This window comes from Coffea eugenioides, chromosome 6, assembly GCF_003713205.1.
Source record: "Coffea eugenioides isolate CCC68of chromosome 6, Ceug_1.0, whole genome shotgun sequence".
NCBI classification, from domain to species: Eukaryota; Viridiplantae; Streptophyta; class Magnoliopsida; order Gentianales; family Rubiaceae; genus Coffea; species Coffea eugenioides.
In genome coordinates, this window is record NC_040040.1 from 15,371,898 (window position 1) to 15,397,888 (window position 25,991).

The window sequence follows — 25,991 nt, forward strand, 5'->3', positions numbered from 1 at the left end:
GAAAAATTGTTAAAAAAATTCGTTTGATTAGGAGATTATTTAGAATAATCACCGTATCACTTTTTTGTGATGTAATGTATATGAAATAAAAGAGTGATTAATAATATAAAAAAGTGATTGCAAAACGTATTTATGATGCATGCAAAATTATATTAAAAAAATTAGTATCCAAACACACCCAATATTAACTTTTCTTCTCATTCATTTACTAAGTAAAATAATTGGTTTACTTAACATGCAATGATAAATTATTTTTAATGTTCCATTTACGAATAATTAGCTTTGCATTGATCAAGCGTAGAAGGAAAAAAAAATAACTTTTAGACCATGAACTAGTGTGTTTGGGTGGCAAATTATTTGAAAAAACAAAAAATCAGAATAATACTAGCTATAATGCTTTTAGCTATTTGATGTTTCATTTTTTACCCTCCTTTTAAGTGCCTAATGAAGCTCTTTGTGAGTTAATTACATGTAAATATTTTTCTAGTCCCATGCGCCGCAACTTGCAGCCATGAAACAAAAATTGGCTGTGATTTCTCCTATTAGGCCATACATATACTAGTACTGTATTATATAGTTGCAGTCTTGAGAAGTAGTAGTACAAGTTGCCTCAAAAAAAAAAAGAAAAAAAAAAAGTAGTAGCACTGGTACTTACCAAGAGGCTCCGAACGAGATTCAAAACCCTCCATTTCTCTGATTGAGGCTCACACACTAGACACACTCAAAAACACGCACTCGCGTTGTTCTCTTTCTTCATGGAAGACGATGATGAGTTCGGAGATCTCTATACTGATGACGTCTTAAAGCCTCTAACGACGTCGTTTCAATCTCAACCTCAGCAGCAGCAGCAGCAGCAGCATCCACCTGCTCCGCCTCCTCCTCAGTTCCAGCGTGAAAATAAAGAATCATCCAAACCGACGGCGTATCAAGGCCGTCCGATCGATCTAAACGTCAATAGAGATAAGGATGATGACGACGACGATGATGATGAGGATAAATTTTTCCGAGCTGCGAATTCCAGTTCTACTGGAAAGATTCAAACCCTAGCCTCGTCGCAATCCGGATTCTATTCTCGTCCTGACCCGACGAATTTTGATTTGAATAAGATTTCCGGTCAAGTGGAGGGCAGCTCGGGGGGTTTAGCTGGGGCTGGATCGGATTCGCAAGCTAGGGTTTTGGGGACGAAGGAAGGAGATGCGAAATTGCCGGAAAGGGCTCGGGGGAGTTCCGGCTTAGGTGACGACGCTGATATTGACGTCATGGTTGAAGAGAGGGACGAAAAAGACGACAATTTCGTTGTTAAAGGTGGAAATTTGACGGATAGAAGTGGAAATGTTGAGAATTTTGGCACGGGAGACCCGATGATTCCGGGGCTGTCGATTCCCGGAGTTTCTGGCAGAGTAGAAAGCCGTGCCAACGCTAATTATGATGATGATTGGGATAGTGATAGCGAGGATGACTTGCAAATCGTGTTGAATGATACTAATCATGGGCCGATGGGGATGGAGAGGATGGGAGGAGGAGGAGGAGGAGGAGGTATGGGGGATGAAGATGACGACGATGAGGATGACGAAGATGGGGAGCCATTGGTGATTGTTGCAGACAATGATGACCCGAGCCATCAGCCAATGATGATGGAAGAGCAAGATTGGGGAGGCGAGGAAGTGGGAGCTGGTGGCGATGGGGAGAAAAAGGAATTAGGTGAAGCTGCAAAAATAAATGGGGCAGGAGGTGGAGCTGTGGCGGCACAGAAGATTGGGTATAGCGGTCACGGGTATCATCATCCGTTCCATTCACAGTTCAAGGTCAGTGATGTTGCCGCACACCTGGGGTTTGGTGCTTTCACCCTCTTGTTTGATGAGAACTTGCAATGTACTAAACTGGCTAGTAATTGTTGTATAGAGTTCTGGAAATTGGTTACATTAGAATTCATCAATGCGGTTGTCGTATGTGTTAATGAGGTTGACTGTTGTACTGGTTTCAAATCTCCAGTAATAAAATTTAGTATGATTTGTGACCAATTTCATACTCCAGTGCTTTTACTCATTCTTAGCTTCTTACTTGTTCATTTGGTGGCTTTAAATTTTACAGACGATGAACATATGTCCAATGTGGCAATAGCATGTAGCTTCTTGTTTCTGGCGCATAGGGAACTAGTTTGTTTCAGTCCATCCTAATCTATTTGTGCTTTCGAGGAGAGTTTCCGGTGACCATACACAACCTTATTCACCAAGCGTCTTCTAAAAGTTGTCAATCTGTATGTCTGTCCAAGTTTTGAGTAGCAGAATTCAATGAATAACCACTGTCAAGATTGAACTAAAATTGTCTGCTATCACTCATTCCTCAAATTTCTTCTGAAACTGCTCCTTGGGGGTTAAGTGTTGAGAAGATAGCTGGCATTTTACAAGAACTGGTTATGAGTGAATTTCCTTCCTTGCCTGGGTGGCTTGCATTGAGCATCTAGACATGCTGCAACACAGAAGTTATACAACTTCATGCAACATACCGCCAGCGACCCAGTTTTGTCCTTTTGAACCTTAAACTGATTATTGCTTGTGGAAACAAAGCAAATGGTGCATTTAGCAGTTTCCCTTGCACTGGTGCAAACACATTTTCCTACACGTTGCGACTCACTATTGGCTGGAAACCGGCTGTTATTGTTGTTTGATGAGAAATGTTGTAAAATATCTACATCAAGTATTTAGCTACCTTAAGTTTTAGAAAATCCCTTTTGGTAGTTATTATATTTCGTATCTTTTTTCAAAACTTTCTTGGTATGGAATTGATTTTAGTATGAGGATATCATTTTCACCTGAAGTAATTACACTGGTGGCCTTTTAAGTGTCGTTTAGATGTTAGTTAATAGATGCTTCTAACTAAAGCTATTCCACAGCTGTGACAAAATGATGTTGCTTTTAATTGATTTCTCTTTGTTATTAGTCATGTCATTTGTTAGCTTCTTGGTACTTTATGCTTTTCATTTTCAACTAATAATAATTTATCAAGATTGCCATCTTCTATCATGACACAAACTGTTCCTTTTTTAGGGTCTCTAACCCTTCAATTTTTCCTTTCCTATCCTACTCATTAGCCTTATTAGTTGAAATACTGTTGATATTTTCGAATAATGCAAGATATCCGAACTACGTGAAATTTGTAATTTTAGTACTGTGAATGTTTAGCTAAAGGTTTTCGATATTTAGTTGATTTTTTTTTTTAGATCATTGAGCATGTGTTTGAAAGGCTTGCGTCATATTAAAGATTTGCTCTTATGTTGATTCTCCATTTGTTGATACTTTTTCTGTTCTTTTCTTTGGAAAACCGTGTAGTATGTGAGACCTGGTGCGTCACCAATGCCTGGAGCAGCTGCTATGGGTCCCGGGGGCACTTCAGGTCAAGTTCGTCCACCTGTGAGCATGGTTCCTGGTGCTGGACGTGGCAGAGGTGATTGGCGACCGACTGGAGTAAAGGGTCCTCCAGCAATGCAGAAAGGTTTTCATCCAGGCTATGGAATGCCTATTTGGGGAAGTGGGGCTTCAGGACGTGGATTGGAGTTTACACTTCCATCACATAAGTATGTTTATTTTGATGAGGATACTGGTAGTGCTATTCTATCACAAGCATTTTGCTCATTTTCTCAAAAATTTAAACAAAAAATGTCCATGGGGTGAATGGATTTGAAGTTAAAACTGTTACATCCACCTGCTGAAAGCTGTTAAGGTTGGGGTTAAGACATTCTCATGTTCACCTGCCGAAAACTGTTATTTGGCAGGCAAATGTTTTGATCTTCTCAAGTTAAAGACCTGTTTTTCTGCCTTAGTTGCTTTTCTGTAGAAGTGCCTTTTTGTAGCCTTTCATGGTGGAGATGTTTGCATGTTCTAATACAAACATCTTTTCCGATGCATACAAAGTCCAAAACAAGTGGTTGGTGGAAATCTTAAGCTTTTGTTAATTGTCGATAAGTTTATGCATGTATTTGATTATCTCATGCACATTTGGGATGCGGATATTAAGGTAAAGTATGGGACTTTCACAATCCCTGGAGAGATTGTTCACTAATAGACTAGGGGATAAGTAATTCAACTTATTCACATCCAGATCATGAATGTTTGGAATCCATATTATGCAAGGAGACATTGCTTTTGCTAATTCAATTTGAAGAGTGATATAAAATTGGTCTATTTCTGGCATCATATCCATAGCGCATTCATCATGGTTAGCAGCTCCAGCTCCATATCAAGGCTATATTGTCTCTAGCATCAATATTGATTTATTTTTGCTGTTTAGCTGATTTGAGAAAGACAATAGATACTTCTAATTTTAGATGAGCAAAATAACCAAGAATGCAAGTAGAAGGGACTTAATTCTTTTATTTTTTTTGTCAAACAGAAGGGACTTAATTCTTTTAGGAGAAGTGAAAAGTTGAAGGTCAACAGTAGTTTTGGGATTCTTACTCTTGGATCAGTTTAGACACTTGGTTACTGTCATGCTAGTCAAACTTGTCGAATCATTAAATCTTTCCCTTAGATTCTATACAGGTGTCGAGTCGGAGTTGCCTCTTCCATCTTTGGCTTTTACTCATGATTGGTACAAACGTATAAAGGAAATGGTGAGGTCGTCTAATCATATGTACTTCCTTGTCTGCCATGTACATTCTGGTCTTGGTCACTTCTGTAACTTGTCTGTCAAATTAAACTTTTTTACAGTAACTTTGTAATGTATATCTATAAAGGAAACAAGAAAGGGCAAAAATTGGGAAGAAGGGAGAGAGATACAGAAAGGCAGCAGAGGAAGTACATCTCTAGTTTGTATTTATGAACCAGTGATAGAATTTTTTTATTTCTGTGAGGGCCATGTTGAATTATGTTTGAAGTGTTTTTAATCCTAGACCATCTATTACCACTGATAGTATGCCTGTGTTTGGATATTAAGATCAGTAATCATCTTTACTTGACCTGGAGAATATCCCATTGGAGAAGTTTGACATCTAGCATTAGACTCGTATGGGATTGAGAAAGATGAGGAGGGTTGTATATTACACTTCCTTAAACCTCAGAGAGCAAGAATGCAAATTCGACGAGGATACAGCTTGACATATGCAAGCTTGATCATTACACTGTAACAGAAGGTTATTAATTGAGGAAGATCACAAATTTCATAACATTGGACTGCAAGTGAAGCCTTATAGCATTTCACGTTGAAAATACTCATTATCCCGTAATGCGGTGAAAGGTTGACCCTTTGAGCTAGTATGTGAATGTGAATAAGTAAATAAGCACTGAAAACTCTTTTTTGTCCTTTTGACAAAAACTTTGTGGAAATTCTTATTTGAGTTTGTAAGTATCCCTTGTTAGAGATACTCCCACTTTAGGAAAAAATTTCTACCTCCTTGTAAAAGCTTGCTGCTTTAAACTTCATTGCCGGTCAGAGTTTCTGGGTTGTCTCGATGATAAATTGGTTTTGGTGTTTGTTAACATGTCTGTTTTGCTTTTTAAAAAGATATCTGCCTTTGGTTGTGCATGGCGGCCAAGTAGTATTTCTAGACAAAGATTTTGCCGTTTTCTATTTGTTTCTGTGCATGTAATGGTGAAGTTTTTTTTTTAAAATTAAAGTTTGTTATAATTGGCCTTTTAACCTTATGTTTTATTACCAGGACCATATTTGAAGTTGACATTGATGGTTTTGAGGAAAAACCATGGAGACATGCTGGTGTGGATATAACAGATTTTTTCAACTTTGGATTGATCGAGGAAAGTTGGAAAGATTATTGCAAACAGCTCGTAGGTTTCACCAACAGCTTTTTGCATGCCTTAAAAAGAATTTTACCTTGTGATTTATCCTTCTACTTTTATAATTTTGTGTGATTGTGTATCAATTCCTTGTTGGGTAAAATCTGATCTGCACAAAGTGTAATAAAAAATTGTGTGCACATTTTAAAATAAAAATTAATGCTAATTTTCAGGAGCAACTCCGTCTTGAAACAACAATGCAAAGCAAAATTCGTGTTTATGAAAGTGGGAGAACAGAACAGGTACACAGTCTTTTAAAATTTGGATATGTAATATTCTGAATATTTGCATGAGATTTTTTGTGGTTGAGAAAGAAAATTGTATTTTATATCTGATTTGTTTTTCCTCTTGTATTATGTTCAGGAGTATGATCCAGATCTTCCACCTGAGCTTGCAGCAGCTGCTGGTATTCAAGATACTCCATCTGAAAGCTTGAAAGTTGGGAAGCCAGATGCTGTTCAAAATGACTTAGGAAGAGTACATGCTCGTGCGCGACCACCCGTGGTATGTAGTTTTCTTAGACCTTTTGCTTTGCTACTCGTGAAACATTTTGACCATTTTATAAAATTCATGTTGTTATTTTACATCTAGGCTAAATTTTTGGTGCTAGGATCACTTCTTCCTTGTGTTCTTTCTCTACCTCATCTGATTGTGGAATATTTTACAGATTAAATAACCAAGAAAAGAAAATGCACCTATAGAGTTCATTCTCTCTACTGAATTGATTTAATTATTTACTTTTTAATCTGCCACCAGCCAACTGGAAGAGCAATACAAGTGGAAACTGGTTATGGTGAACGTCTGCCGTCTATTGACACTAGAAAACCGCGGATTAGTGATTTAGATGTAATTATTGAGGTAAGTTTTCAGGTCTTCCTATTCTGTCTAACTCAACCTTCGTTTTTGTATCAATTGTAATGTAGTTTTCATGTATTGATGTTTCTTTTCTATTTTCTTCCTTGACAGATTGTGTGTCAAGACCCTGCTGGTGATGATACGAACACTGGAAATGAGATGACAGAGCAAGCTGACAATGATCCTTCGAGGGAGGATCTTAGGGATGGTGATGAGTTTGAAGACCTTCCCAAAGAAGATACTGAAGATGTGGATCGTGTTCCACATGCTCACAGCAGTCGCAGGAGGGAAGTTGTGGGTGGAAGAGTGCCAATTTCGAAATCTGTTCATGATAACTTGGCTGAAGGAAATGGCGATTTGCCTCTCTCTTCAGAAGCACCGTCAGCATCCCATCCTGACTCTAGAGAACAGACCCCTGTTTATCCTGGTAGAGATTTTGCTCATGAGGAGAGGTATGAAAAATTGCTGGAAATTCAGTGCATTTTTATTTTTATCTTGAACTCTTTTTATGGCATAAGCATGTGAAACCACTTAATTGGATTTGAAATTTTGATAAATTTTTCTCCTTATTATGCTGTATCACATTTTTAACTGTCGGTCTATATAGTAGACCGATTCAATCCAGAGCTTTGCTTGTTACTTGGTTAGTAGGTCCTATCTGTATGCAGAAGGATGATGGCTTACTAGAGATTAATGATCATGAAATTCATAGAGGGACGAAGCTCATCTTGATGACAAGTCTGCTCCAGCATTTTTGTTAGTTAAATTTGCTTGCTGCAGCTCCCTTCCACAAAAGCTTCAGCTTTGTGTTTTGGCTGTTAGTGGACAACTAACTGTGCAACTTTTTAAGTTGTTGACAATGTAGGAGACTATACATGAATTTTCTTCAAACTTTCTTGTGATGAACTGTCGCTGATGTTATACACAAAAATTAGTTGTGACTTGCATTTAGGTTTTGGCTTCATGATCATCATTGACTTGTTAAGTGACAGTAATTTTCTTTTTGTGAATCCAGGCGGACAAAGGAGAGAGCACGTGACAGTTCCCCCATGATTGCCAATAAGGATTGTACTGCCGAAGAACGAATAACTGATAATAAAGAATCTTCAGTTGAAAGTTTAGAAGGCAAACATAGTCTTCCATCATCTCCTCTAGCTGTTCGAGGTGCTAGTGAACAAAATAGTGAACCTAAAGATGCTATGAATGATGAAGTTGCCCTGACTGAGATAGGCTCTGACATGATTGACAAGGATGTGTCTTTGAATGCTAAAACAAGTAGTGATTCACTTACAGATGAAACAGGGAACCATGCTTTGAAAAAACAGAAAGTGAGTTCAAATGATGAACAGCATCTGCCGCAAGAAATTGATGAGGATGAAGACTCAAAAGCTGCAAGAAGTAGTGAAAATAGTAAAGCAAAATCAGGAAGTAGCAATTACCGGAAGCTACGGGACAGTGTTGAAGAAGAAGAGGTTCAAGGAGCGCGCTCAAAACACATGGGTAATCTTAAAAGGTCAACTGTGGGCAGCGAGGACAGTGTCCGAAGGAAAGTTCGTGATGATAGACAAGAAAATGATAGACACCGCACCTCAGTGAAAGGGAGGGAAGATTTATATCAGCATAAAGGGTTGGATCCTTATTCTGCACATCCTTCTCGAGGGAAATCTGTGAATATAGACCTGCGAAAGGATATGGATAGTATTGAGGGAGCCCGTCATCGCAGAGAAGAAGATTTGCATGGGAGGAGACCTAGAGCTGAAGACACAAGAAAAAGGGAGCATAGGGATGAGACTGATTCTAGACACCGCAGTAAGGTTCGAGAAATTGAAAGGGATGAAAAAGATGAACATTATCAATTGAGAAAACAATTGGATAATGGGAATTGGAAAGGCGGTTATGATAAAGATGTGGGATTGAGGCACAGAGACAGGGACGATAATGTGAAAAGTCGAAATGAAATAATAGATGACCTTCACAACAAGAGAAGGAAAGAAGATGCACAGTTAAGGAGGGAGCATGCTGAAAAGGAAGAAATGTTGCATGCTCATCGAGAAAGTAGCAGTCGTAGAAAGAGAGAAAGGGATGATGTGTTAGATCACCGGAGGAGGGATGACCAAGTAAGAATGAGAGATGATGATCAACATGGTGTTAGGTACAAAGAAGAGGGATTGTTTCAGAGGGAAAGGGGCGAGAGGCAACGAGAGCGAGAGGAATGGCATAGGCTTAAACAATTGAATGAGGATATTCCATCAAAGAAGGAGAAAGAAGACTTGCGGGTTGGAATGAGGAGTGGGCGAGCTACTGAAGAGAAAACATGGGGCAGTCAATCTAGAGGCAAAGATGACCGCAGAAGTTCTGATAAGGAGTACCATTCAAAGGATGCATTGCGGCAGAGTGAGTTAATCAACAGGAGGGATCGAGCTGAAAATGAGAGTCTTTCACAACATAGGGGTCGTGAGGAGTATTATGCACATGGGAACCAGCTCAATACTGACGAGAGAAGAGGAGCAAGGCATGAGAGGATGAACACTCGTGATGATCGGGCTGCCAATGTTGAGAACTACAAGGTGCATGAGAGAAAACACAGAGAAAATCCAAGGAAGGGTAAGGAATCTGAGAGTGTTGATCGGAATTCCTTGGCCCGTTCTAGGAAGAATCAAGATGAAATCAGTGCGCAGACAAGCGACATGGTATGTTACATTTCTGAACTGGCTTTTCTTTTTCTTCTTCCTGTTTTTCTGAAGGGATGGGAATTATTGATTAAATAGCCTTGCAGGTTTAGTTAGGCCATTTACTGCCTGACTTTCATTAACCAACTTCCCCTTGGGATGATTTCGAATCCTGTTGCCTGCCTTTGTGATTGGATGGGATTGAGTGGTTTTTTTATCTCATTTTCAAGGATTATGTGCTGAATGGTTCTGGATATTGTGACAAAGCTGACCTTGAATACATGAAATGAACATTTTTGGACTTGAGATACTTAGTGGAAATTCATTGGCCGTCCATTCTCTAATAATTGATCATGGGAGGAATGCACGTTCAGTTTTTCATTACTACTGGATTTTGCTTAATGAAGTGGAGATTTTCTAAACTTTCTCATGCCCATAGCTAGACGACCATTTGATGCGTCTTGATGTCTACGCTTTCCTGGTTGACTATTTGTTTTCATATATCCTTTTACTCTTATGGTCTCTGTGAGGACCTTGTTTACTTTTGATCAACTACTTCTTTAGCACTTATCTTGAAACTTAAGCGAATATTTTTTCTTTTATTCCATGTTCTCTGGCACAGTATGCATATCATCAATGAGAATTGACTTTTTCATGATTTTTAGTTTTTCTTCTCCCTAGGCAAATCTCTAAATTTTTGGTCATAGAACTGTAACTTCATACCTTTTCTAAGTTTAATTAGCAAATTAGTAACCCTGGGTGTGTTATCCCAAGCGAGACTGCCAATGTTTGTAAAACTTGTATAATCCTTCAAACCATTTTTGTCTAAAGAAGCTTCTGGAAAGCTGATATTTCCAATGTACCATTTAACATGCAATTTCTGTGCATGGTACCATATATTTCCTTGTGATGCACTGCTGATGTCAAAACAATTTTGAATGTCCTTCAATACCTTAATCTTTGAATCGGAAAAGGTGACTAATAGATTTTTTTTTTCTTTTTATGATCAAGTTGTTATGCATTGCTGACTCAGGCAAAGCTTAGCATAGCAATAAAAATAGCTGGACTGTAATATCTTGTTGAACATGATAGCACTTCTGAGAATGCTTGGCTAGTATTAAATATGGTACACATCTAGATTCTTCTTGATCTTCTAGTAGAAGGGATTGTGTCTAGCTTTCAGCCTCTTTGTATGGTTTCATTGTATTTGTCAAACTGGAAATAGCAATATTTGCTTTGACTAGCTTATAAAATGGTAGCCAGTTAATCCCAATGAATAAGCGCGATATTAGTCAGAGTAATTCTTTGTGACCAAAACATCACCATGTGGATACTTCTTTTGCAAAATCTGCTTGTGTCGATTCTATAATGTATCTGTGGCTAGGCAGCCGTCTCCATTGATTGTAGCATGTGGTATATCCCTCGCACAGATCAGAATCATGCTGGCAAGTAAATGGGAAGTACATGTCAAGTTACATCACACAGATGCATGGAAGTATTTGTATCTGTATGTATAGCTTCAAATTTATGATTTTCCTCTTTCTCAGGTGAGATTCAAAGGCAGAATTGAGCAGGGAAAAAGTGAAAATGAGATCCATGTGAATATTCCGCCATCTAAAAAGCATAGGGAAGAGGCTTCATCAGATGATGAAGTGTCGGAATCCAGGAGGGGACGCTCCAAACTAGAACGCTGGACCAGCCATAAGGAAAGGGATTTCAGTATCAGCAGCAAGGCTTCATCTTCCGTGAAGATGAAGCAGCCTGAGGCATACGGTAGTGGCGGGCCTTCCATTGGCAGCAAACTTCATGATGAAGCTTCTAACCCAGTGGAGGATAAGCAACACCCCTCAGGTAATGAGAAAGATGCTGCCAGTTTGGAGACGAATAACACTGATAAGAAGCCCATAGAGGATAGACACTTGGACACTGTGGAAAAACTAAAGAAGCGCAGTGAACGTTTCAAACTTCCAATGCCGAGTGAGAAAGAAGCCACAACAGTCAAAAAGGTGGAAAATGAAGCTTTGTTGTCTGCCCAAAGTGAAAGTCGTGCAGATTTTGAAGTTAAAGCAGAGCGTCCAGCTCGTAAAAGGAGGTGGACCGGCAATTAATTGCGAGAAGACATTGATTTTAGGTGGATAAAGCAGTTCACTTCGTGGAGCAAATATCTCATTGGCTATCATATTTTTAAATTTGGCACCCTCGTGGAGATGTCCTTCATATGTGATTTGCGTACCTCTTTGATTCAGAGTTCTGTACCTTTCAGCATAGAGGATACGACCTTGTGATGTGCTGCAGGCAGCCATCTATTTCAGTTCTAAACTTTCTGTTATTGTCATCTGAAGTATATGTATATACTGATAAATGTTGACATCATACCTCAGCAAGCTGGGTAATAGAAAGTTTGATAGTGTTTGTAGTTAGTGTATTACTAGTAGCAATTTGTATTGCATGGTCACCTAATGTTCCTGACCATGCCAAGATCGGATCTGGATTGCCTGATGCCTCGGTGCTTTTGGAGGAGAAGCTCTTCATTTGCTGCTTTCCTCAAATTATAGTAAGGGAATGGGAGATACTGCGCAGCCAGAACATGGAGCCGGGGTCTTCGTGAAACCTGTAGGTAGGAGCTCGTAGGTTATTTGAATGAGATTAGATTTTACCTGTTTTAGATTGCAATGTATTCTAGATGTAGAGCCTTTTTGAGTCACAAAGGCAACAGGCTATATAGCGATTCATACATCTTCATTGTGCTGAGACCTCTAATGGAGTGACAAACATATGGTCAAAAGCAATATAGAATGCAATATTTAGACCAGTTCGCTTTTTAGCAGTGTTTACTTGGGGTTTGCCTGCAGATATAATATCAACTCCGACCAGGTGGTTAACACAACATTCGTAGGGTTGAATTGGATTCCTGCAACCAAACCAAGTTCTTAGTTATGATTTGGGAGTATAAAGTATTCGGCCAAGCTGTGAGATTTTGGAAATGTGATGGTTACCGTGGTGGGATATAAAGTATTCGACCATTAGAAATAAGGGAAAATCGCCAATTTAGTCCCTAAACTTTTTTTTTTCCGTCAATTTAGTCCCTATATATTATTTCTAGCCAATTGGATCCCTAAACCTATATATCGGTTCCAATCAAGGATCTTTGCAGCGGCGCCACCGTATAATTTCCATTAGGTTCATAATCGTGCAATACAAAAGGGGCATTTTAGGGAATTCCATTCTGGCGCCTTTTCCAATTAAAAAGTAAATCGATGTAAAGCCCAAATCTAGGTACTACCTCTCTTGCACCAAAGAGAGCTGTCCAATTTTTGCAGACCCGCGTAGAAAAAGCACTGTAATTCAATGCATTCGAGAAAGAATTGGGACAAAGCATCCTCAAGCTCAGCCAGTGATCAATTTATTAACACCGTCAAAGGATCAAATGGTTCAGAAACAGGAAACTCGATTTATGAAGGAAACGAGAAATACTACAGTGGAGACAACATCGTGCGATGCTATTGCCAAGAACAATGCCGAATTGTGACTGCTTGGACAGAGGCAAATCCATCAAGAAGGTTTCATGGTTGCAGAAATTATGGGGTAATTTTTTTGTATGTGCATAAAGTTTAGAATTTGTTAAAATATTTCTTGTCTTTTAACTATGAAATGGTGGTAAATGCAGAAACGTGGTGCTTGCAGATTTTTTTTGTGGTATGATCCACCCATACCCCAAAAGATGAAAAATATAATGGGTGCACTTTTAAGGGACCTGAGAAGTGTTGAGAGAGAAAACGCAGCATTATTGATTGAAATGAACAAGTTGAAGGCAAAAGTGAAAATATTGTTTATAATTTGTATCTGTTTTGGCGTTTTACTTGTTTTTGTACTTGGAGGCAAGGAAAGGAAGAAACAAGGTTTGCTGGAATTGAAGATGTTGCAGTAGTTTTGAAGAATGTATGGAATTGTATGGTTCATCTGTACTTTAAAATGAAGTAAATACAATTGAGTTTTCATCTATGTTTGACTCTGTTTTGCTTCTGGATTTGTTATTACTCTGTTTTGCATCTGGATTGCTCATGTAAGTTTCTGTGACAAGTTCAATGTTATGCTGACAATGTTGACTGAAGTGGAAGAATTGCAGAAGTGATGGCCATTAAAAAATTGGGTAAACAACAAAAAAGCCCCCTGTGGTTAGGCAATCATACATAAAAACCCCTTGTGGTTTCATATCATACCAGTCGATACCCCGTGGTTTGAATTAACCTGAAAAGTGGACGGAAATCGTCAAATATTCGGCGTGTGTCTTAAACGAACTGCAAAGGCGCGTGCATATGCGAAAAACAGATTTCCACCACAAACTTTCACCTGATATGCCTATTTTAGCCTTCACTCTTTAATAATAAGAGACCAGCTTCCGTTTCTTCTGAGTCTTCATTCAATCTGTTTCCAGATTATTCAGTAACTACTGTAGACACCAAATTTTTAGTGTATTTTTATTTACTGTTATTTTTATTTTTCATGCTAGTTTTTATTTACTTTTAGTCTTTTATTTTTGTTTTAAGTCATTTTAGCATAGAATTTATTTTTAAAAAAAAAAGGGGGAAACCCGCAAGCGGGTTTCAGGCTATTTAACAAATTACTTAAAAAAAAAAAAATTTTTTTACATGCAAGCTGCGTTGAGTTGCATATGCCCATCGGAGGGCCCTAGGATGCCCAGCAAACCTCCCCTCTCATCCTCACCCTTCAGGTGAGGGTTTGAGAGTATGTGTTTGATATAAATAGAACAGAAAAGCAGCTTTTAGTCATTTTACATAAGGGGGAAACCCGCAAGCGGGTTTCAGGCAGGCTATTTAACAAATTACTTTAAAAAAAAAAATTTTACATGCAAGTTGCATTCTTCAAAAGGGTATTTTCGTCTATTCACTCAGGAAACCCGCAAGCGGGTTTCAGGCAGGCTATTTAACAAATTACTTAAAAAAAAAAAAAAATTTACATGCAAGCTGCGTTCTTCAAAAGGGTATTTTCGTCTATTCACTCAGCTCCGTCTGTTTTGCCGATTTCCGTCCACTTTTCAGGTTAATTCAAACCACGGGGTATCGACTGGTATGATATGAAACCACAGGGGGCTTTTATGTATGATTGCTTAACCACAGGGGGCTTTTTTGTTGTTTACCCTAAAAAATTGTTGCTCAGTCGAGTCATTTGCTTTCTTATGCCCTCCGATTCCTTATTTAACACGATTTGCTTTGATTTTATTTAGCAGATCATCGACTCAAGCCCTGGATTTTGTCCAAGACATTTTTTGTTTTCATTTTGGATTTTTGGGTGTGTATTTATCGCAGACTTGTTTCGTTTACTTTTTAATTGGAAAAGGCGCCAGAATGGAATTCCCTAAAATGCCCCTTTTGTATTGCACGATTATGAACCTAATGGAAATTATACGGTGGCGCCGCTGTAAAGATCCTTGATTGGAACCGATATATAGGTTTAGGGATCCAATTGGCTAGAAATAATATATAGGGACTAAATTGACGGAAAAAAAAAGTTTAGGGACTAAATTGGCGATTTTCCCTAGAAATAATAACGAGTTTTTCCCTTTACCATTAAGTACATATTTGAGAAAGGTATTGCAAATTAGCTGTTGGCTACCACCATAGCTTGTAAGATTTGGTGGGGTGGGAGGTCAACGGTTCAAATGTTCTTTCACCATTTGCCATTATATGTGGCCCGTCACTTTAAGTGTTTTTTTAAACGGGCGTACACCCGTCTGGGACGGTAGTGATTCAATCCTTTCCGATCTCTCCTTGGTCTTTTTCAGGTACCCCTTCCCTTAGTATAAATTAAGTGTAGGTCTATTGTAGGCGTGCAAACAAGTCGAGTTGAGTATAATTTTGACTTAATCGAGTCGAGTCTCAAATTAATTTTACGAAGTTCGAACTTGAGATCGAACTCGATGAGTTCAAAATGTCGAGCTCGAGACTCAAATTTGAGTTGAGCTTAAAATATTTTTAAAAAATAATTATTTTATTTTAAAAATAAATAAATAAATATTTTATTTTTTAAAAATGAATAAAATCATAATTTTTCTTAACAAATAATAAAATATTAGGAATATATATATATGTAATTTTACTATTAAAATAAAAAATAAAAAAATATATAATCGAGCTCACGAGTCGCTCGCGAGCTAACAAACTTAGTATTTTTGAATTTGAGTTCGACTTGATCAGCTCGAACTCGATATTGATTGAATTCGACTCGAACTCGTATTTGAGCGGCTCGCGAGCGATTCGATTCGTTTGCAATCATAGTCTATCGCATCGAAAAAAAGGGAAGGTATTGCAAATTCTACTGACACTGCTTGGTTACAAATAATAATGATAGGATATATTTTTTTTATTTACAATTTGTCTATAACCGAGTAGATAAGATTTGACTCATTATCACTACTTGGCGATATAATATTGATATTGACCCTAGTGCAGCGCATTAGAATTATTAGTGGTGTATGTGAAAAATCATATTTTTTTATTTAAAAAAAAATTAATGAATGCTCATGTCATTAAGACCAATCTTAGCAACTATACTAATAAATTGAGTGACTAGTGACTAAATTAATACCGGAAAAACAAATGGTGATTTTGGTGCAGAAATAAGCACAGTAATAACTTAGGTGCTTTTTCCTAATTTAGAGTATATGACTTTTAGTCTCATCACCATCTGACTAATATTCCTAACAACTTAACTTAGGTTTTCGGACATTTATGAAGTAACGATAAGCTTACGTCTTAGGAGATAGATTAATCTAAAATGCGTGCAATTTAACATATGATTTCTACATAGTTGAAATAGGTTCGATTGGCTAGGCCCGAAGTCCAAAAATGTTACATAAATTGACTTGATTCTTGATAATTGAAATACTATTCCGCCCAAAAGACTTCTGTCTGATGAAACTGAAGTCGAAAGAAGATCAGAAACATTTGCATCTGAAACTTTCTTGAGCCGTCCCATTGATTTAACTTGTGCAGGGAATAAAGGAGCAGCATCAACCCAGCTAATAGAGCTCACGGGAAATTTCTTCATTGGGCAATCCATCAATATCAGATGAAGCCGTAAGAGCAGTTTTTTACTTCCAATATTCACTCACGTAATTTGCAGCTATACTCACCTCTATGTTTGTTCGTAATTAAGTTTGAGTTCTACTTTATCTTGAAGTTTTGCTCCAACTTTTCAGTAACTGCAGGAGAGTCGCCCCGTGACGCATCTGGGTTATAGAAATGTCACATGCGTATTAGGTGTTTGTGAGAATGACTGTTTGAAAGATGAGTATTCATAGTTGGGTTCTCTGCCTGGGATCGAGTTATTTAGCTTATTTGGTCTTCATTCCAGCTCTTTTTTCTTTTTTTTTTGGTTGGGTCAATGATGATGTCAATAATGAGTAGTAATTATCTACTGCTGACTGTAAATTCTTAGTCTGGCAGTTCATTGATCATTTGTATCAATTTCCTAATCAGTCTACTTTACCATATGCACTTCCTTTACGGTTGTCCTTTGGCTTAAATGTTCATTAAGTTCAATTGAGATTGTTCATTGATCATATTGACTAGGAAATCAATGCACGCAATAGAAATTTTGAAGAGTTTTGCAGACCTTGTTTCTGTCCTACGTCTGTATTTTACGCATTTCAATCTACTTCTTCGTCTAATTCATAATATTCTAATATCAAGTAATTGTTGTCTTTATAACCTAGTGGTGATTTTATTTTCAAAATTGACTGGAAATCTCTTTGGCACATCTAAACTCCTGCAGCTCTTATAACTGGCTTTGGCCAAAGGGAAACTTTATTCATCGTATTATCCTGGACTTTTGGTACTGCTAAGAACATTGGCCGAGTATTTTACAGATTATAATGTCCTTGCGTAGGCCTCCGCTTCCTCGCCTTGTCCTGAACAATGTCTCTTGCATGCGAAATGCTCAGCAAATACTTCGTCATGTAAATGTTTCTGTTCATGATGGTGGTGCACTTGTGCTGACAGGCACCAATGGCTCAGGCAAAACTACTTTCTTGCGCATGTTAGCAGGATTTTCCAAACCATCAGCAGGTGAGATACTCTGGAATGGTCATGACATCACAGAATCTGGCGTTTTCCATCAGTACAAGCTTCAGCTTAATTGGCTCTCTCTTAAAGATGCTATCAAAGATAAGTTCACCGTCCTTGACAATGTTCAGTGGTTTGAAGTTCTTGAAGGCAAGCAAGGAAGGTCTCTGCCTGCTTTGGAGCTTATGGGGCTTGGACGATTGGCAAAAGAGAAAGCAAGAATGCTTTCTATGGGTCAACGAAAAAGGCTGCAGCTAGCAAGGCTGTTAGCAATTGATCGGCCAATTTGGTTACTTGACGAGCCTTCAGTGGCATTGGACGATGATGGGGTGAAATTGCTAGAATATATAATTGCAGAGCACAGAAAGAAGGGAGGGATCGTCATTGTGGCCACTCATCTGCCAATTAAGATTGACGATGCAATGATCTTAAGATTGCCGCCAAGGTTCCCAAGGAGGATGACTTTAGTAGACATGCTTGATCGAGGTGGATTAGATTGAGGATATTGATGTTCCTAATCCATACATGTGAAATGGTTTATTGGAGAAACGTCATGGATCAAACAAAAATCACAAGTAGGACTTCAGACAAAATGAAGATTCTTCATTAATTGTCACTGTAAGTTTAACATTTATGTACAGAGTTTGTGCTTGCTAAAATTGCATCCGCATCTTTCATTTAAAGAAAACGCAGTGAGACACAGGCATCTTATTCTATAACGGTCTTTCTTTTGTTTCTGGTTCTATTCTTTGGTGCATGGCCTCTAAATAACCATCCTTGCATGGACTAATCAGAAATCCATCATGCAACACTTTTGTTGCCTTCATCCAACATTTTGTTGTTCATGTTGCATGATTTTAGTCTTCAATCTATATGGCTTTGTGATCATGGCAATAGCATCTTTGAATTCTTGTGCTGCAGAGCCTGTGCTCAAGGAAAACCAAATTAATTCTTGGGAAGTTGAGGATAAGTAGTTCAGCAATCTGCACTTCATTCTCGCTCTCGCCACAACGCTGGGAAGGTTGGGATGAGTTTCTTTTTTTTTTTCCCCCGTGCTTTTATCTTTACTAAGGTTGGGCTGTTGGGCGATATGTCCAGCATTCCCATTTTGTATCGCATCAGAGCAAAATCTGAATTTGTTAGTGCCTCAATGTAAGATGGGATCTTTAGTTCCTCAATATATTTGCCTCAGTTGCACTGGAAATCAATGTCTGTACTTCCACAAATTTGCACTAAAAGTTACATCGTATCAAAGATGATGGGATTTACATTTCACAACTTCATTAATTCTAGAAAAGTAAAAGCTCTGAATGGAGATTTTGCGTCCGGTAATACATGGGATGCCTTCTTTGGTTATACGATCTAAAAATCAAAATTCCATTTGGAGCTCAAACATTCTCCAAAGTATTCAGTGGCTTTGGTGACTCGTTACTAAAATCCAAGGCTCAAGGGACTGTTCACTGCACGGAGTAAAGACAGCGCAATATCAAATGCTTTCAGTTCAGGGTCCTTTTCCATTTTCTTTCCTGGTTTGGTTGAGGGTTATATACTCTATCCTTCTTATTTTCAGCAAGGAAAAAGTTTAGGAGGGGAGGAAGGTTACCCCAGCACGAGGTGATTGCAGCTTTTTTTAATTATTTTGTTACAGATTGATTATCAATTGGAAACTGCTGATAGTGAAACTCAAACCCGAGCTTCTCTTGAACAAGGCGAACGATCTTTACCAGTTGAGGCAACTCTTATTGGCTTTATGGTTAGTCACTATTCACTCAATAATCTAAAAATCCAAAACGTGTCCCAATGACATAACTGAGGGAGTATTCTAATTTTGATTCAATGTCCTCAATAATGATAGTTGGAATGTTATAGACACATTATACATAACTTGATATAATGATTTTGATCCAAGGTCCACAAGACACATGTTTGTAGTTGGTTTTGAGTGCTTTGGAATCATAAATCTTCTTAGGACTCGTAATTGTATCTCAGGAAAAGTGAGCAGTTCTAGAAACTCTTCAGGAAATGATGGGACGACTTGTCCGATTTGCTATTTCTTGATTGCCTATACCAATTGGTAACATCTTCAGCACCTTTCATATCTCTTGAAAAAGTGAATGATGGACCCCCGCCATTGTTCATTTCTTCATCAAAATGGACATTATTTAGTATTTACCATAACCAACCAAACAACAGAAGTTGTTGCCCGCGGGATAAGGAAACTATATGACGAGACGTAATTGTAAAATTGATAACTATCAACACTTTCGAGTGTTGACTACATATTTTGAAATCAAGGGCTTTTTCAATTCCAAATTTCGAACTAGTATTGGATGTTTTGTGATTTTTTGTGTTAATTCAGTTTTCTCAATGTTGCCTTCAAATATTTTTTTTTTTATTAATACATGTTTCACTCATTATAACAGTAGAATAAAATAGATAAGACTTAAAAATAAAGTAAAAGAAATCAATATAAAAGTGAATTTCTCACTGGTTTTAAAAAATTAGATAGTGCTAGAAACTAAGAGAGGATCTCAAGGCAAAAAAAAAAAAAAAAAATAGAAAGGGAATCACTAACATGGACGTTAATATAATTTTACTCTTATTTTCTCGAGGTGGCATTTAGGCATTTTTTCCTTTAATTTTTTTAACATTAATGGTTCCTCAACTTTGAAAGGTGATTTAATTATTTTTTTGAGAAGGCAAAAAAAGGTTTAAGAATTCTTTTGGGAGAAGAAAGATTTAAAGTACGTGTATCAACACGTATCCTTGGTAAGAATCTCATTTTATTCAATTTTTTTTTTTAAGTTTTAACAACTACTAACAAAGTAAAAAAAAATTAAATATAGCATACTACAAAAATAAAATGTAATAGAATGAAATAATTATTTTTTGGCTATATTTTGTTTTTGTAGTCCATTGTATTTTATTTCTTACCCGGTTAAGAGTTACTGAAACTTTAAAAAGAAAATGAATTATGAAAAGTGAGACGGGAAAAAATTGAAAAAAAAAAAAAACACACACACACACACACACACCGTAATTGGAAGAGATATACGTAATGCCTGCGCAGTAAGAACTAGTGTTCCATTCTCAGTACTTATCGGATCTACATGCCGCATTATGCGCATGTTCTTCCACTATCAGCAAAAAAAATTAAGGGAACTTGGTGGTATTCTTTTTGATTGTTTCAGCCGTCTGGAATCTGAACTAAGTTCAGGCAATAATAATGAAGGAACATTCATGGCTTTGCACTTTCATCACACAGATTTCCCTCTGTTTCTGTGTTTACCTTGCATTTAACATGGGTGACAGAACTGAGAGTAGCAGCAGGCCTGTTGAGACGTACTTTATGAGTGTTGCAGGAGGTTTTAGGCCTGAAAAAGAACAGACCCTTCTTCTCAAACTGGTCAGTTTCTTGTAGTTTGCATGGCTTTTCTATTGGTAATAAAGAAAAATTTGTGTTTTTTCATCCCTTTTCATTAGATACCGGGTTTTAAATTAGAGGTTTGGATTATTGGGTTTGAACTGTTGGTCTAATCTGTTTTATTTGGTGACTTTGAAGGTTGTTTCTTGGCTGGATTTAATTACTGCTTTGTTGTTTAGGTTATGGCCGAAAGGCATTCTTGTACAGAGATCATTTAGTTCATCTGACAGTACTAGTACTGATAGGATTTTCTCTGTAGTTTTAATATGAATGTTTGTTTATTAGCTGTTCCAATTAAAGCCATCCAATTATGCGGTGAGAGTTTTGCTTTATTGTCATCTTGCTTTTGGTGCTTGATTTGACTGGAAATTTGGATTCTCTGTAATGTTGATGCAGATGGCGAAGGTGGCAAAAGTGTACAAAGTACAATTTGTAGTGAGCATTAGTGAACTTGGAGAAAATGATCCTCTCGGCCTGAATGTAAGGCATGACTTTTTAATCGTTTAATGCACCTTTATGCTGGGTGAAACCTTTATGCTGGATTGTTCGCCCAGTTCGAAGTTACCTAGATAAGCACAATTAGGTAAAATTTGCTTGGTTAGACGTGTACATATTGAAAAAATGACAGGCAATCAATAAACTCAATACAGGAATCGGTTAACATTAGAAACTAGCAATGGATATTTTCTCAGTCACCTACCTACCTGTCTCCTGCAGAAAAGATTACTGTTTTTGATATTGCTGTAAATATATGTACTAATAGTGAAACTGATTTCGTTGCTGTTGTAATAAATTCTACTTCTTCTTCAAAGTACGGTTTACTCTTGTGAGGAACGGTTGTTTGTGGTCACCTACACCTGATTTATTTGTGCCAAATAGTTTCATGAATCTGATAATTTGTGCATGGTTCATCATCTCTTGAAGTTTCCTCATATATTCCGTTCTGTAGAGCAAAATACATTTCATCTTGAACTTGTTCTTTTGAAGTATCCTTGTGGTAGCAAAATTTAGTTTTTATACCAAAAAATTACACCAGTTACATTATGGGTCTGATTGGGATCTCATCAGTTATTTAGGATCTTGTTTTACTTGGTAGTTTTAGCTATAAGCAACTAACATGCATTTCTTTCCTAACAGGCCACGTGGTATTTTCAGTCTCTAAAACTTCCCTGGTATACCATCCTTTACCATGTCTGACTTTGGCAGTTTTAGTTGGAGGTTCAAATTTGTTATGAGTCCTTTTTCCCAATTTCTCTTCAGCTGCTGTAACTTGTAGGTACACAACAAAATCATTCAAAGGACAAAGACCTGGTTCCTACGTCGAGCATACAAAAGTTCAATATGGGAATACCTTGGATATTGTAATTGTGAATACAGAGTTATTTCAGGTATGAATCATGCTTAACACATGAACTTGAATATTCCCTTTCTTGCAAGTAATAGTAGTCATTTAATTTTCTGATGTATCATTAAAAATCAATTGACGTTGAGGATACATGTTTTTGGTTTGTTTGACTGGGAGCAGTCCGCATACTCGTAGGGTCAAGGTAAGGTTGGCAACCCTTGCCTTTTCAAATAGTGCTTTCTAGTTCTTTGAATCTACTGTTGTGTTTAAGGGGTATACATCATAGAAATCTGCAGAAGATTCTGTCTGTAATTGGTGGCCCCAGTTTCTGTGCTAGATGCATCTATACTATGAATTAGTTTCCCCATTTCAAGATTTTGCCTTCATCCCTGTTTTCAGTGAAACCATTTAAGGACATTACCTTAATTGTACAGTTTTGAGACATGGTTTTGATGCATGGTTCTGATGATGAATTGAAATGAAGAATAAATACCATGTGCAGGAGTGCTAGATGCATGAGCCTAAATGATACTCGCATTGTGTTATTCTCTTCGGAAAATAGATTATATAAGAACCTGGAAATCTCAAAGGAAAAACCAAGTTTCCCCGTAAGATGGACATGGAAATTATCAAAGCTAAGGAGAAAGTGGCTTAAGTAGCATTTACTTTTGTCTTACAATTGCCTGGGGATTTGGATTTGATCTTATTCTTTCTTTACTTGAACATAATCCCATTCACTTTATACCTTCTAAACTTGTTTGATTTTAAGGGGAGTTCAGTGTACTAATTAAAAGTTCGGGTCAATATGTATAAAAGTTCAAATTCAGAAGCAAAAAGCCTACATTCAAGAGATTACATCATATGTAGGCATTGAAAATGTTCAGTTTCGGAATAAAGAGATGCCTATATATATTACACATAAGCGGTTCTCTTGCCCTCTCCAGAAGTATGCTCCACTGTAACTGCACAATCCCTGTTATTAAGCTCTTCTCATCTGTCTTATAGCCCCGCATTTATGAGTTTTGACAGGTTTCCTAGAACTAGATTTCACTTGAACCTTTTTATACCTAGGTCCCACCCTTTTGGCAGTCCTTGCCTGAGGTCATAGATCAGCTAGAGTGATCAAAGAGCTACTATGTTTTGCTGCGTACTTGAACCAGCTCATTGTTAATCCTGTAATGGTGTCCGCAACTGTTAAATGAATATGAAGAGAAGAAGAAACATACTTCCATTTTCTAGTGGACCATTATGGTCCTTAGCTGCATACTTCACTAACTCTTTTCCCGCACTCTCCTTTTTGTTACCTCTCAGTGAATAACAAAGACATTTTTGATGGTTCATTTTAACAAACTTGAATTCTCCAGGGCCCTTCAGCTGGTGCTATGGAGCATCAGTTACTATGGCTCACGAAGACACTGGAAGAAAGCACCAGTGACTGGTAAGCTATTTATTGGAAATGGACAAAAATTAATTTAATGTGAACAATGTTGTGGCTTATCTTCCTGAAAATAAGGTTGGCAACTTTGGAACCAATTTCAAGGGTAAATGAAAAGTAGCTTTTTTCTTCTGAAAATTTTTTGCAACTATTGTGTAGCTTAGTTGTATGACCATGCAGTAAAAGAATAAAAAACCAATGGTCTAAAGCTTAGAATCTTGCACTACTTCTTAAAAAGGATTACATTTCTTCTTTCAAGGCCTGTTGCTACCATCCGTGGCAGCTTGCTGCATACTTTTTACATTCAACCCACTTTCAATTATTAACATCTTCTGGTTTGCTTTTTGGTTTTCCTATTGGGGCTAAAGGCGCATTGTTGTTGGTTTCCACCCACTGTTAGCTTGTAATGGAAGTACGGAAGCTAAAGACAATCCTCTCTGTCTTAATGAAATGTTTTTGAATCATCGAGTGGTGAGTGGTAGTTTTGGCGATCAAATTCTGTCCATAGCATTCAAATAGTAAACCTTCAAAGCAAATACCTTTTCCCCAAAATTCCTGACATCACTGAGTTCAGAGGCCAGTACTTCTCTGATGTTTCATGTATCATAAAGCTTACTCCTGAATCTCCTGAATCTTTGCACATGAACTTTGTCCTAGTAGGACGCTTACCTCAGTGGCCATGCTTGTACCAAACATGTTCACAAACAGAGTGCAAAACAGCCTGGTAATGCTGATCAACCGGGCAAAGGACCTTGTCTTACTCCAATTCGTAGGATATTTGATCAAAACAAGTGAGTGCTTCATCCTTAGTTCTAATCTTCTAAGGTGATGTTTTGCCTGAAGCATTATTGATAACCATCTTCTACTGTTTTGTATCTTTTCCAGGGAAAAGGTGAATGGTTTTCTTCTACACAGAGTCAGTTCCCTAGAACTCGTGAGTGTTAACATGTTATGATTTGTCCTTTGAATAATCTAAATTTTGAACTTCTGTAACCTTCAATTTTTTTTTTTATAACAGGTAACTTATTCAATAAACTTGAAGGGGGATGTTGCACACAAGATTGAACTTCAACAAAGTGGTAGAGAAGTCATGTGATGTGCTCAAAGACCTTATAATCATCCCAAAGCCTTGGTGCTTGTTTTGCTCTACCTTTTTCTTCTGTATAGATTTTCAATTATTTTCATAATTTTAAATACCATGTATTTGATCTCTTTCTGAGTTTCTGGCTTAACAGTAACAATCTTTGTTTTGGTTCCTGAGGTACTATATTAGGCCCTGCAATTAAAGCATACTGAGTGGTACATTTGCTGGAGTTGTTTCTTGTACCCTTAATGAGAGGCTTGTTATTCTTGCTTCTGGTCGTTGTGGATAAGGTCAGGAAATACACATCCTTTCCACTACCAATTGATATGCTAAAAGTCTTCCCTTTCCAAGATATGCAACCATGAGCAAGTCATTCCTTCCAAGATAAAGTTTTGGGCACTCCTATTAACATGACCTTACAGAAAACTGCTGAATAATATGGGTAAAATTTTTGCATGTTGCCCCCCTATATATCAAATAACTTTGAAGAATCTTGATTTACAAATCATGTGATTGAACATTCTTTATTCGGAACTGTAGAGAGATAGAATTTTCATGTAGTTGCCCTTTTGTTTTCTAGTCAAGTCCTACAAATTTATTCACTAGTAAGTTGTTAGATTCTAAAGTTGTCATGGCATTATCATTCAGATGGGATTAGAAACTGGGCTGTACAGTCTTCCAGTCGCTTTATTTTTCTATACATACATGTTAATCGCTTTGCTTCTAAGTTACTCTTGAGCCTATGTTGGTTTTGGCCGACTATAATTCTTATGTATATGAACTGTTGTACTAGGTGAGGTTTTGGTGATATAGAATAGAGCTGGTTGCCTTCCAAAGGGCCTTAGTGTGATTCTTTCTTGATCTTTGTGTGCCATGATCATAAATGTCCTACAAGTGGAATTAGTCTTTCTAGGTATTCACTTGTTGGATTGTAGAAATTGATCCTAGGGTCTCCCAATTGTCAGGTTCCATAAATTGTAGAGAAATGATCCTAAGGTCTATTGTTGGAGAAATTGATCCTAGACTATTTTGTTAAAATTTGTGTTCGAGAAATTGATCATTGTCTCCTGTTGAATTTTGGAGTACTCGAACATCGAATATACTGGGGTTCTCAACTTCATAAAATTTGCCTAATCAGCAAATCGGCCAAAGATATAAAAGGAGGGATCCTGTAGAGATTATAGTCGAAGTTATTGTGTTTGGTGTTGAACAGTTGTCTAAGTTATTGGTTGTGCTCGCCTCGATTAAGCCATCTGCCAAGTGACACCCAATCCAATGTATGAAGATGGAAGGGAAGGCGGCTATG

The 25,991-nt window shown here is 37.5% G+C and overlaps 4 protein-coding genes across 6 annotated transcripts; all 4 read left to right on the forward strand.

Annotated features, from left to right (window-relative positions):
- The first annotated feature begins 637 nt into the window (after positions 1 to 637).
- On the forward strand, positions 638 to 12,134 carry LOC113774711 (FIP1[V]-like protein). Its single transcript, XM_027319313.1, has 9 exons — positions 638 to 1,805; positions 3,330 to 3,574; positions 5,654 to 5,780; positions 5,963 to 6,031; positions 6,153 to 6,293; positions 6,546 to 6,647; positions 6,756 to 7,096; positions 7,660 to 9,334; positions 10,861 to 12,134. The coding sequence occupies exons 1-9, from the start codon at positions 756 to 758 to the stop codon at positions 11,419 to 11,421; spliced, it is 4,311 nt and encodes a 1,436-aa protein (XP_027175114.1). The 5' UTR covers positions 638 to 755; the 3' UTR covers positions 11,422 to 12,134.
- A 262-nt stretch (positions 12,135 to 12,396) lies between these two features.
- Positions 12,397 to 13,241, forward strand: LOC113773670. The gene is made up of 2 exons (XM_027318298.1): positions 12,397 to 12,898; positions 12,981 to 13,241. Exons 1-2 carry the CDS (start codon positions 12,662 to 12,664, stop codon positions 13,239 to 13,241), a joined length of 498 nt encoding a protein of 165 aa, XP_027174099.1. The 5' UTR covers positions 12,397 to 12,661.
- Positions 13,242 to 16,053: 2,812 nt separating this feature from the next.
- LOC113775408 (ABC transporter I family member 1) lies at positions 16,054 to 18,614 on the forward strand. 3 transcript variants are annotated; one of them, XR_003468880.1, is made up of 3 exons: positions 16,054 to 16,410; positions 16,533 to 18,015; positions 18,319 to 18,614. XR_003468880.1 is itself a non-coding variant. In XM_027320266.1 (2 exons), the coding sequence occupies exon 2, from the start codon at positions 17,208 to 17,210 to the stop codon at positions 17,895 to 17,897; it is 690 nt and encodes a 229-aa protein (XP_027176067.1). In that variant the 5' UTR covers positions 16,054 to 16,410; positions 16,533 to 17,207; the 3' UTR covers positions 17,898 to 18,312. The 3 variants fall into 3 exon arrangements, 1 of the variants encoding a protein (XP_027176067.1); XR_003468881.1 differs by having other exon boundaries at positions 17,222 to 18,015; XM_027320266.1 differs by lacking the exon at positions 18,319 to 18,614 and having other exon boundaries at positions 16,533 to 18,312.
- Positions 18,615 to 20,509: 1,895 nt separating this feature from the next.
- Positions 20,510 to 24,956, forward strand: LOC113776384. The gene is made up of 8 exons (XM_027321526.1): positions 20,510 to 20,803; positions 21,218 to 21,301; positions 21,959 to 21,993; positions 22,098 to 22,209; positions 23,531 to 23,604; positions 24,262 to 24,392; positions 24,487 to 24,535; positions 24,620 to 24,956. Exons 1-7 carry the CDS (start codon positions 20,624 to 20,626, stop codon positions 24,495 to 24,497), a joined length of 627 nt encoding a protein of 208 aa, XP_027177327.1. The 5' UTR covers positions 20,510 to 20,623; the 3' UTR covers positions 24,498 to 24,535; positions 24,620 to 24,956.
- Positions 24,957 to 25,991: the final 1,035 nt, after the last annotated feature.

Coding starts and splice junctions, on each gene's coding strand:
- LOC113774711 (XM_027319313.1), top strand. CDS start 756: ATGGAAGACGATGATGAGTTCGGAGATCTCTATACTGATGACGTCTTA. Junction 5,781..5,962: donor AAGATTATTGCAAACAGCTC/GTAGGTTTCACC, acceptor GCTAATTTTCAG/GAGCAACTCCGTCTTGAAAC. Junction 6,032..6,152: donor AAAGTGGGAGAACAGAACAG/GTACACAGTCTT, acceptor TATTATGTTCAG/GAGTATGATCCAGATCTTCC.
- LOC113773670 (XM_027318298.1), top strand. CDS start 12,662: ATGCATTCGAGAAAGAATTGGGACAAAGCATCCTCAAGCTCAGCCAGT. Junction 12,899..12,980: donor ATGGTTGCAGAAATTATGGG/GTAATTTTTTTG, acceptor TGGTAAATGCAG/AAACGTGGTGCTTGCAGATT.
- LOC113776384 (XM_027321526.1), top strand. CDS start 20,624: ATGAAGGAACATTCATGGCTTTGCACTTTCATCACACAGATTTCCCTC. Junction 20,804..21,217: donor AGACCCTTCTTCTCAAACTG/GTCAGTTTCTTG, acceptor ATGTTGATGCAG/ATGGCGAAGGTGGCAAAAGT. Junction 21,302..21,958: donor ATGATCCTCTCGGCCTGAAT/GTAAGGCATGAC, acceptor CTTTCCTAACAG/GCCACGTGGTATTTTCAGTC.
- LOC113775408 (XM_027320266.1), top strand. CDS start 17,208: ATGTCCTTGCGTAGGCCTCCGCTTCCTCGCCTTGTCCTGAACAATGTC.